At 41.2% G+C, this 12,407-nt stretch overlaps 1 protein-coding gene across 1 annotated transcript in view; it reads right to left on the bottom strand.

The window, feature by feature from the left end:
• Positions 1–1,908: 1,908 nt before the first annotated feature.
• plcxd3 (phosphatidylinositol-specific phospholipase C, X domain containing 3) overlaps positions 1,909–12,407 on the bottom strand; it is a 15,851-nt gene continuing 5,352 nt past the window's right edge. Inside the window, exons 2-6 of the mRNA XM_031856108.1 lie at positions 8,640–8,896; positions 8,235–8,408; positions 6,270–6,445; positions 5,580–5,681; positions 1,909–4,560 (exon numbers count right to left, since the gene is read on the bottom strand). Of these exons, the coding sequence (XP_031711968.1) occupies positions 4,404–4,560; positions 5,580–5,681; positions 6,270–6,445; positions 8,235–8,408; positions 8,640–8,896 (866 nt within the window). The 3' untranslated portion in view covers positions 1,909–4,403. The remainder of the gene's footprint in view (positions 4,561–5,579; positions 5,682–6,269; positions 6,446–8,234; positions 8,409–8,639; positions 8,897–12,407) is intronic.

The raw sequence follows: 12,407 nt of genomic DNA, 5'->3' as shown, positions 1-12,407 counted from the left end.
CAATGCAGAAATTGCATGGCATTTTCTACTCGACTGTCGTCAAAGAGTAAATGGAAAAGCGAGCCTTCTATCTAACATTCAGCCGTATCCTTTGTTACACTACGCATATATATCATTTCTGCAACACCGTCAAATACAAAATCATATAAAAAATCTGGAGAAAACGTTTACACAGTGTCACCTCAGGTCAAAATAGACAATCAAAACATAAGGGATGCATACTTTGTTCATATTAAACTGAGAAAATGACTACAAAAGTGATTTCCTGTATTTCTGAAATGACCACCCGATACTAAATGACTCGCTACTGTACAGCAGCGATCCAAGTCCCTGCACTTCAGGCCAGAACAGTTGGCCCAGACAATAGGCCACCAGACCGTGCCCTCCATTAGTGCCGCTTCTGTGAGTCTCATGATGTTCGGAGGGCATTTTTCATCGCCATCTGCCCTGGAAGAGAACAACAGGCGGTGAGGCTCCGACAGAGACAGACTTAGTCAATAAATATGGGGCTTATGTGCTCTCCTCCACAATAAACCATATACCAATATTTCAACATTTCTTCATTAAAGAGATATTTGTGTCCCGATAGCCTACTGGTTTAAATGCATACTGCTTGTAACTGCTACGTCCCTGGTTTGATTTTCCTGGCCACCTTTTGTTGCATTTCAGATGTATCCTGTCTGTTTCTACCATCTGTCAATCAAGGCAAGAAATTATAAATCCGTCTTTTGTTGACTTTTAATAATCAACTGTGTGTCCCAGCCTTTTACGTCTCTCACTATAATATTGTAGATTGTTGTGTAGCTCGTATTGGCGGATAAATTGCCAGCCTGTGTTGTGTGCACCCCATACAACTAGACACAGGAGTGGCTGGCGAAATTGCTCTTCCTCCTCCTCCTCCTCACACTCCAAACTTTTCTGAAACTGTTCATCTCGTTACTGCCCCTCTTTAAACCGTCTGAATGCCATCATCCATCTCTACCTCCTACACCTTTACCTCCTCCTCATCTGTGTGTGTGTGTGTGTGTGTGTGTGTGTGTGTGTGTGTGTGTTTCGGAGAGAGTGACAGATAGACACACGGATAAGCATACAAAAACATCGGGCATTTGCATTTTGTTTAAAGTATTTACATAAACTCCAAGTACATAATAGAGCCTTTTCTTTCACTTTTCATGGTACAGCATTTATACTGTCCATTAGGAAATGGAATATAGCGAACAAAGGAAATGAATAAGTTATAACCTTTTCCTTCACTCAACTACTGCAATGTTAAATCTAAGCAATCAAAGCACTTAATACCCATCCAGTCAGCTGGCCTGTGTTTACCAGCACAACACTGCTGCTTCCAGAGAAGTATATGTGTATGCGTGTGACATGATGTCACTTAACCCTGTGCATTTGTATGCATCAATATGAGAACTTGACTATTTGATTCAGTGTTTGTTAAAAGCAGCTGCGTGCTTTATTTATGAGTCACATGACAGAAGGTCAGAATAACTCAACAAAATAGAGGGTTTGTGTTCTTTTTAAAAGCGAAGACCTTGAACCTAGAGTCAGATGCACACACACACAGTGAGCCTCTTCGTGAGCAACACCTGGCTGCAGAATGGCAGATGCTGAATTACAAAACACAGTCTCAGCAAGGTCACCCTGGGTGCCGCTGCCCACCCACCTCCATCCTCATCACCCTGGAAACTGGATGATTTTAGGATGCTCCTCTGCACAGATAGGGAATGAAATACTGTTATGTTAGCTTAAAAGCTGCAACTCTACTTAGATTTATAGTACTGCCATTTAGTGATTGAATTGAATCACAATTGTATTATAATGGCTTTAATTAACAAATAATTTTATATATTTTTAATAAATCAAGCATCTAACTAACCAATCACCACTCAACAAGCCAGATACTTGACATAGTCACTCATTAGGCATAGAAGCTTTATTTGTTTTGCCGTTTCCACTTACAATAGAGTCACCTTTGAACAAAAGTTTTTTTTTAATTTTACAACAGCAAAGGACTCTTTTCACACCAGAACATAAAGGCAATGACAACGGTATGGACCAGAGGAAGACACAAATGTCCTTACAACACAGTTTACAAACCTTCAAAGTCTGCTTGTTTTCATTCCTATGTGTATGGGGTAGTAGCACTGCAACGTTTAAAAAATAGATCCATTTTGGAGATGTGTCTTAAAGGGTAAAAACATTTCCAGCTGAGATGCACTCGTGCTCCTGAGAGCATTATGCAGAAGGTAACTTAGCAGATGCACAAACACTAATGGACCCTGTTGCTAAACAACAAAAGTACTGTTGGGTTCATGCACTTGAAAATATGAATAGAAGAAGCAATATGATAGCTCAGTTAAGGTATAAGTTAAGAAATTATCGTCAATGACTTTGCAAAAGTTTAAATAATTTACAATTCATCGGCTGCATACTATTTGCAATTACAGTATGTACAAACTTTCCACGATATAAAACATTTGAACATGAAACCACACTGAAGTGAAAGAAGAACCGTTCGAACTGTAAAACTTCAACTTGAGCTCCATATTGAAGCGTACAATACAAAAAAAATGACTTTCCAGCTGATACTCAGTCACTCCATCATGAGACCTTTTTTTTTATTTTTTTTTTTAGAAATGCCAGAGTTACTTACAAGACACATACATTCACAAATCCAAAGAGTTGAGTTTCTTGTTTTGGTTGTATGTTACCAAACTAGACAACAATGTCTTTACAGAATACATTCTCAGCAGAAAATGCCACACCGATCATAACGTGTGGATGTTTGACTCGTATGTGATGTGAAACCTTGCAATAAAAAATATTCCTATTTTCTTTCTGGGTGCCATGTTTAAAGTACTTTTCCATCCTAAATGAAATACTGCAGGGTATATAGAATGACACCCATTAAACATGAATGAAAATGAAATGGAACTAAAGGATATAGCAGAAATCCGGGGATTCAGTAACATTCAGACACATGAAACACCTAATAAGGTAGACACCGAAGAGTTACAGCTAGATATTAAACTAAACATTTACTGTATTATTTTCAATGTGTCAAAACACGGCTGTTACATCAAGACCCACTGACTCCATATTTATGATGTTTAGCCTCTTCTGACTTTAGATAAAACATGTCTGTGAGTGAGTGTGAAGCAACATTATCACCTGTTATTATGAAAGACACAACACCGTGATACATCTCATGATGACTCATATAGACTGCACTACAGAAGTAAGGATAGGCGCACACACAGACGGTGGATACACTCTCGTACCCAGATGTACTGTATTTTTGTACTTGGCTATCACGACTCAGCACCCACCCAAAACATCCAATACATTTGTCTCGTTGGATTCTTAACCATTAGAAATGACTAGTAGCATTGATTGCATTTCCTAAAGAAATCATTTTTTGTAGGTTCCTTGCAGCGACAGCTGGTGCTTGTCTTGGAATTTCAAACATGCTGACATTGTTAAGATTGTTGTTTCGTTTAGATGCACCATAGAGTGATTGGTACATTGATCTCCACTAGCCGAGCTGCACCCTCTCAAAATCTCTGTGGTTTTGAATGAGCGAGGTAATGACTTACCGATGCACAAAGGTGTCTGATCAATGCCTAGGCTGCAAGCTGACTTCAGAGGAGACTATTACTGGGAGAAAGCCCCTTCAGAGACTACTGCTGAGGAAACATATGGAAGATGGTTAATTTATTGTCTATGTACTGACCAAATATTTTGTAATAACACGTTTTAAACACATTCTGCTGTTTTTCAGAGACACCTGCAGTGATCTGATCAGGGATGCATACTATAATAGTTATTTAAAAAAAATCTTTTGTACGGGTTTGGACAAAGAACGGCAAGCTATTTAAACCAGCCCAGAATTAGAGTGGTTTAAGTTACATAAGCTTATTTTACAACAACTTCTGAAAAAAACTGTCACTAGAATACAAAAAAAGAATGTACCAATACACTTAGTTGAAAGTTGATATGCTGAGAGGAATCTACCCCAGGTGAAGTGGTAAGTCAGAAAACAGTGCATTTGATCAGTGGAAAATGCAGTTACTTTTACAGCACAGGAAGTAAAGAAAATCACCATCCTTGAGAAACAAAATGTCGATCCCCAAAATAGAAGAAAGACAAATCGTAACCTCACTCTCTTCGTGCTCCAATCAAACACCTGTGTCGTTTCTCCCAATCCCAACTTCTCTTACCTCAACACCCTTTTGCCATTTGAGCTGTCAATTCACTATAGCCCTAAATAAAGTGAAAGGAGCAGTGCAGCTCTCCTCCTGAAATAAATGCCAAAGAGAAAAGAGTGAGAGCACAGACCAAAGCCCCTAGTGCTAGTGGTGGTGACCGTGCTCCCCGCCGCCCCCTGTGGGCTCTCAGGTGGCATCATCTTCCTCGTCGTCCAGGTGATAGTTGAGGGTGATGACGGCGCTGATGAACTCTCCGAGCTCCACAAAGTCAGCTGTGATAATGTTGATGCCGCTCTCCCCGGGTCTCTGAGATCTGATCCACTGCATCATGCCCGGTAAGGCCCTGGGAGGACGCATGGAAACACGCACACACATACAGAGACACAGAGACATGTTAGAGGAATGAGGAAGATGGGGATACAAAGTCACAAAAGATCTAAGAGGGATAGAAGAAGGGATGATTCATGGTAGGCTGGTTTAACACAGAGAGAGACACGCTGTGATAAATGATCTCTGTGACGCAGCATGAAATGTCTGCAAGCCAGACACCAGCTGTGAGGACGACACTCTGAACACTTGCTGGACATGTTCATGTGAGCCGTGCAGCAGGGGGAGGGTGTTACTCCTGCAGATGCCTCGCCCAGGTTTCTACTTGGCAAAATTCTCAGAGTTGTCTCCTCCTCATGCTCGCTTCCTTGTTCTGTCGAGGTCTACACTGGCAGCCTGTGTGGCAAAACGAATGGATGGAATACTGAAGGACGCCTACATCAAAGTAACCAGACGCCTGGTGAGAATGGCTGATAGTGGAGTTGTCAAATGAATAATTCATGCCAGGAAAATTGACGTTTGTTGCTGCTGAGGCTTTTAACAAACTGGTGACACTAAGAGGGAGTTATATAGAGACAAAACTGGGGGTAAAGCATGAAAAGAAAATCCTGAACCAAAACTGAGCAGGGGAGATATAGAAAGAGGGAGGATAAGGATGAGAAGCATCGCCTTGGGTTTGTGTCAGCTGTTTAAAAGAAACTTGAGGTTAGTGTCAAACGCCTAGAGATACCGACGAAAAAACAACATGCCTCTGGATTTAGTTATAAAATGCTACAATGACTCACATATGACTGTTTATGTGAGGTGCACGTGCACATCAATTTTTGTTTTAAGTTGTTTTGTTTCAACCATGACATTTCTGTGGCCTCTGGGGCAAAAGGTGTTGCTGTAAGTTTGGTTCCACAGTGCCTGTGCATACGTTGAATAATACTGTTTGCAGTGCTAACCCCGCATCTCATCCAATTTTAGTGTCATACTGAACATGATCATAAAACTTTTTTTCTGTCTCTGTCATACATAAACAGTCATACACACCTGTCTGTGATTGTCTCTCTCAGTCCGCTATTCATGCCCTTCATCACTGTGCTGGCCTTTGGTGTCAGAACCACCTGGGAGACAAAGAAGGTCCCCTTCCTCCTGCAGGAGTCACATCACGTATTCATAAGTTATTTTTCTGTGTTTTTCTTTTTGTGTGCATTTGATCCAGTTTATGTAAAGCACCTTATGACATCTGCTGCAGAGAGGTGCTAAACGAATACATCAATGTTCCACACAGGGGGAAAAAACACTTATTCTGTCAAGAAAAAAACAAAAACCTATTTCACATGCAAATTTATGTCAGATTTTGAAGATTGCTTCCTATTAGCAGTTTCCTTTACATGAATGTATTAATGTGTTTTAAAGGGGAAAAATGTGGTTTTACCTGAATTTTGGCACGACCGCAGAAAAGCGGGGCCATACTAGGTTTAGGCCTAGTCTAGTTTATAACTTAGCCATCGGAGTGTCACATAGCCAGTAATAACTTGTGTATTTCATCCTAGTTCCCATCCTCTTAGTTGGCTACGTTTAACTAACTACAGCAAATTAAATTGTAAGTCATTATTTCCTGAACTATGAGCAAAGGATGACAATAAATCAAGGTCATGGCTGATTGACCATCATGGTTAGATCACATTAAGTCCCATTTAACCTCATGCATTAAATAAAATAAAAGTAGAGGCTGACCTGCGGTCAGTGACAGACGCCTGGAGAAACTGAACAAGCTTCTCTGGGTCGGTAGTGTTGGCCCAGGGAGTGGGCATCATCTGCCCTGGCCACAGGAAGGGCACTTCCAGGGCATTGGGGTGGTGGTAGAAGACAACCACCTGGTACTCCTTCTCCCACAGATACTGCAGAGACACCTGGAGATGGAGGCATGTGCTCAGGTTATAGGTGACAAACGAAAAAAAAAAAGGTGATGGGTGCTAAATAGTAAATACAAAAGAGCCCCTTCTGTGCTGAGTGACAGAAAACATTTTAAACAAGTAGCTGAGCTGGACTTGGAAGTTTGTCTCGTAAGCTTTATGAATAAATGGATATAATTGCCTGATATGATGCATCACTACAGCAGATTATTAAGCAGCTTTGGTTCAATATTCGGTTCTGATTGACCATAGACATCGTTAGGCAGTGTAGTCCCTTGAGAAGAGTGTATATTGCATTAGATAGATCACTACGGAGAAAGGGGGTATACTCCCATGTATTTCAATGTTTTTTAGGATAATAGCTGATTATACAGCAAATTGACAGTATTAGAGGTGGATATACTCCAAAAACCTACTCCGTATACCTGCGTATATATACCCTCCACTACACAATCAACATTGGTATTTCTGAAGAGAATCTGTCTTTTATGTCTAATCATAGTGTATTGCTAATCGAGAAAAAAAACGAAGGCGAAAGAGTAAAAACACAAATTAAATTTATATTTTAAAGATACTACAGGCTAGTCAAGAGGTGCAGACTACCTGCCAGAAATCCCATTCCTAGTAAATAATGAATAGCGCTTTTGTGCAGATATATATGTAGTCAACCTTTTTTCATAAACAGCAATATGTTTACATAGCTATGGCTGCCGTTCTGCCACAGTGTAGCGCATGGACATGAGAAACATATCTTTTGGTTAAATCTCTGCTGAAAGATTTTCGCTGAACGAGTGTAGGTAAATCAATTAAGTTAGCAACAACAACAAAAAAACTAGAATAAATATCCCCTGTCAGTGGATTAAAGGGAGAAGCCAGGTAATAAGTTGGATGGTGTCTAAGGAGGTGGCTAGAGTTGAAGTACAGGCCGTTTCATCTTGACCCCAAGATCCACATACTCATGCTCATTTATTTAGTTTTTGATTCTCCATCATTCATACTTATGTGACAATGAGCCTCCAGCTGTATATTATCCCCTGGGTATTTCTATTGTGAGGTAGAGGGGTGACAAGGAATTAGTAGAAGAGATCTACTCAAAGACAAAGGAAGAAAGGGGAGCGAGGAGTGAATATAATACATGTGAAGGAAAGAACACCATTCATTTGTCTTCTCTAAACACCACCCGAGATGCACCTACAGCACTGAGAAGACTTAATATTGTAATCATTACTTTTCCAAGAATCCACAAGTCACTATTGTCCTTTTCCTCATACACTCCATCTTCACACAGCTGTAGCACCTGACAGGAAACTATGATCTTTGGTATTGATTACTTCTCCTTCTTCCAGGTTCTAGAGATACACCATCACCTCAGGTTGGGGGGAGGGAGGGAGGGAGGGAGGTGGATCAAGTGGTGGAGGGTGAAAAAAAAGGGACTGAGAAAAGCGGCAGAGAGACAAATCTGTCTGAGCATGGGAGCACTTTTCTACTCAACTTCTATGCAAAAGGAAATACTCAGTGTGAAAAACAATGAACAAATATAAGGGATGTGATAACCATCATTCTGCATCTCAAGACATCAAAACATAGAAATCACTGTTATGCTGCACTGAGAAAACTATAATTTTCAAAAGAGCACACACACACACACACACACGCGCACACACACACACACACACACACACACAAAATGAGAGCCTGATTTGTGTTCTTTCTAAATCAAGAGTTGTTGAATTGTGAGAAGCATCTGGAATAAACGTTTGAGGCCGGCTTGTAGCTTCTACAGTACCTCCTGAGCGAAGACGACTGGGCAGAGCTTGTCCCCAAACACCTCTTTTAACATGGCCACCAGTTTTTCATGGTGCAGGTTCTGCACACCGTAGAAGTGGTTGAAGTCCAGGAACACAACCTCTCTGGCATGAGACGACAGGAAACTGCTGATCTGCTCTAGACCTTCTCTGACCTAAAAGAAAAGCACAATAATTACCAATACATGTAGAAATAATTTGTTTCATGACATAAGTATATGAAATATAGGCACATAAAAGACTGTGATGTACTTAAAATCTCTGAAGGACCATGTGTGAGTCTGCACTCTCACTGCCACAAACAGCTATGTAAAAACATCACTTAGCAACCACAAGCATTGCAAAAAGATTTATCACATCAAAAACCAGCAAAGCTCTGTGCTGACCGTGGCACTGAAGAGCCCGTGGGCGAAGAACAGCTCGTTGTCGGGGTCGCGGGGTTTGGTGGAGATGCGCAGGTCAAAGAAGCGGATCCCAGCCTCCAGCTGGCTGGTGAAGTTCATCGTCTGTGTAGCTAACCACTTCCTCATTAGTTTCTTGGCCACCGTGCCAAAAACAGAAACAAAGTTCTGCACCGTCTCTGGCTGCTCGGGTCCCACCGGGGACGCCTCATCAATGTAGAAACTGAAGGAATCATGGGAACCTGGAGAAGACACAAACATGAGGACGCATGCAGGTGTTGACTGCTGTAGGTCTTATTTCTGCGGCGGGACACAGCTGGAAGAGTGGGGTCAGTGCTGGACAACATCATGGCAACAATACTGACAGTGAATAACAGTATTTTTGGTTAAACCTGAAGCCGATCTTCGATCCTCTGCCTCTGACACTCTGCATGCCTTCAAAATCCGGTCTATTCTAGTCTTCGGTGACTCAATTTGCAATTTCAGAGCCATGGAGATTTTCTAAACCCCTCAGAAAGGCCTATTTCTACCTTTCACGGGTTCTCGTAGATAATACGATCCTTCCTGCCAGACGAGGTTGCTGAACTACTGCTTGCACTGAGATGCACCTCAACAAGCTGACCTACCATTACATTGCTGGCAGGCCACCTGTAGTGCTCATTATCACTCAGTAAAACATCAAAAGATTCATAAATCTATTTCTTCTGCAGAAAGTAGTCCTGATGAAACATGATGTGAAATTTTCCAAATGTCATTTTTCATTGCCTCAAAGCTCAGAAACACATTTACATCCACCGCCACTGTTTTGGAGTAGCAGCGGAAATGTCAGAGATAAGATATCTTAAAATCTCAGCAGATAAAACAGAAACTATCAGAAAGGATTAATACCACTTTTTGTGATGGTTTATTTGGTTAAACCAACCCTTTAATCAAAAGCTTATTGTAATTTAATTCTAGGAGCTGTATCAAGAGAAAACAACTAAATCTCATCCCACTAGTGGCTGTTAAAATTACATTGGACAACAATCAGTCAATATATCGATGCTTTCCTAGGTGACATTTAAGCATGTCCTTACCATCGATCCATGGTGAGCTCTATAGCTAGCTAAGTCTGAAGGTCGTGTGTCCTTCCATTCCTGTTTGAGAGTAAGACAAGTGTGTGTGTGTGTGTGTGTGTGTGTGTGTGTGTGTGTGTGTGTGTGTGTGTGTGTGTGGGTGTGTGTTGGTATCTTCCTCCTGCTCTCATAATTGCAATCAGCTTCATCACGTTCCCTCACTCAAACCAACATTCCCCCTCCTCTCCTCCACCAACACACAGACACAGGGCCTGAGTTTGACCTTCAGCTATGCTCCAGTGCCAGGTCTTCTCAGTCGGCCCAGAGAATGACCATAAGCAGGTTGGACAGCTGACTCCTGGGGGCAGGGCAGCAACCAGCATCTCTACAGGCTCATTCGTACCACCACGGTCGCAACAGCTGGCTGTGCTGTTTTTGCAGAATAAAGAATATTGTTGTGTAACTAAAACACCATAATCATTGTCGCACTATTGTTTTATTTATCCACTAATCTAGTTATTTTTTTTCTTTATTAATTGATTCAAAATGGCAAAACATGGTGAGAAATAATCACAATCACATATTTGTTCGTTACTAAATAGCATGCATGACAAAAAGACATTATGTTCTACTGCAGAGAGGACAAACAGCGACTGAAGGGCCGGACATTGTGCAAAAGGTGCGGAACACCTATAGGAATCGGCAGAGAAAGCTGCCTGAGCTGTGAACATAATTTAATGTTGTTTATGTTATAAAAACATTTGCTCCACTTTAACGCTCGGGCCGTGTCTCAAGGGCAACACATTCATTTAGAAGTCTAAGGAAACACTTTTGAAACTAACTGTGCAGACATCGCACTTTCATCTTCATACAGTCCTTTCCATCTAACAACATCGTGCTTCAGACATGAGTCATTTCCCTTTTAGCATTGTCTACTGGAACTAACAATCCACATTTGTTAGACAATATATGATGTTTACACAATTTCTTTGCTCTCTTAATATATTTAACTGGGAGAACGTTAGACAAGCTAGTAATCTCAGTGCTTACTGAAGGAAATCCAAATTACTACTTCCCTTGTGGCCTCAACATACAGTGAACAAACTTTTCCATCTGTATCAAAAAAACAACTCATTTGGTGGTAAAGGCTTGCATAGTGATTATGCTTTGGTTCACATTGGTCTAAAGGGCCATAGTCCATCATTTGGAATGATCTGCTTACTGTAAACAATATCCAAACTCATGCAGTTCGATAGGTTCAGCTTTGATAGATGTGAAGATCCAACATATTCTTACTCCTAACTCGTCAAAATACCAACGCGTGGTCAGTGGCCCTAAGTTTCAAACTATGACGCTATGTTCCGCCTCCAGGGTCGGTTTTGGACGAGTCAGTTTCCACTTATATAGTGTATTTTCAAAATAAACTTCCGTCTCCACAGAAAGTTAGATTTAACTAAACAAAACTACTTAGTTAGATTTAATAAAAGAGTGTGACGATAATGTGACTAGCGACTCACCCGAGTTACATTAAATAACCATAAATAACCACACTAACTTCTCACAGGACTAACGACTTCTGTGACAAAATGTCAACCATGTACGTTTTTTCGCACAGGACACAAACAGCTGTCTCTTGGACGAAAGTCCTGTTTGTTTGACCGATCCAACTCGCCTCCCACCGGCACCGTGTGAACTATTTCGCTCTTTATACGACGTCAGTAGATAGTCAGGAAGATGTGTGCATGGACAAACACTCAAAATGCACTGAAAATAACTAAATCCTTGAATAGTGCTAGTGGGCGTCAGCTTTAAATGTGAACTTTGCAACATAATCTCGTCACTGGGGTGAATAAGATGAGAAGAATGTGGAAAAGAGAGACAATGTGCCAGAGTGCAAACAGATAAAGGCTGAAACGAGCAGAGGTAATGATTCACTTGATGATGATGACAATGGCGATGATGATGATGACTGGTACCTTAGAGAATTGACCTGTGTTAACTGAGTAATTCTGGCTGAATGAGAGCAGTGAGGAGCACTGGTGGTTTATGCCCTTTTTCGTGACAAATCATTTCTGCTCACCGTGGACTCTATAGAGCAACATAACGTATATAAAACGATAGTGTAAAGTAACAGGGTGGGGGTGAGCTAAATGAAACTTCCCATCCTCTCATGGATCTTTCTATATATAGTCATGTTGCTTCCGACAGCCCGATGTTCTTCAAACTCCTGTTCAATTCGCTCCAGTCTCACTTTGTTTCCCACCGTGTTACTCTCTTCCATCTTGTTCAACTGGCGGTGCGCACAAAGCCCATGCATGAATCTTTTTGACTTTTAGAATCGAGATGAATGTCCTCCTGCTGGAAAACTCAATTAACTGCTGTGGTGAGGCAAGAGCAGCCTGTGGAGAATCCATACCTAATCATTTCTGCCCGTTTCTTAGATATTCTGACAAAAAGATTTCCTCGAGCGACTTGTAACATTGGAAAAATACTTTGCTGTCAGTCATAAAAACACCTGAATGTGAACCTGGACAGACACAATGACTTAGGTCAATCTACAGTTGAGGTAAAAGGAGATTTGGGTGGTTTGTGACTTGCCACCCATTTGCTTAATTTCTGTTATTTCTCTCTCTCTCTCTCTCTCTCTCTCTCTCTCTCTCTCTCTCTCTCTCTCTCTCTCTCTCTCTCTCTCTCTCTC

This window comes from Anarrhichthys ocellatus, unplaced genomic scaffold (genome assembly GCF_004355925.1).
Source record: "Anarrhichthys ocellatus isolate YVR2014 unplaced genomic scaffold, GSC_Weel_1.0 scaffold17, whole genome shotgun sequence".
Taxonomy (NCBI): Eukaryota; Metazoa; Chordata; class Actinopteri; order Perciformes; family Anarhichadidae; genus Anarrhichthys; species Anarrhichthys ocellatus.
This window is presented reverse-complemented; position numbering and strand designations above follow the sequence as displayed.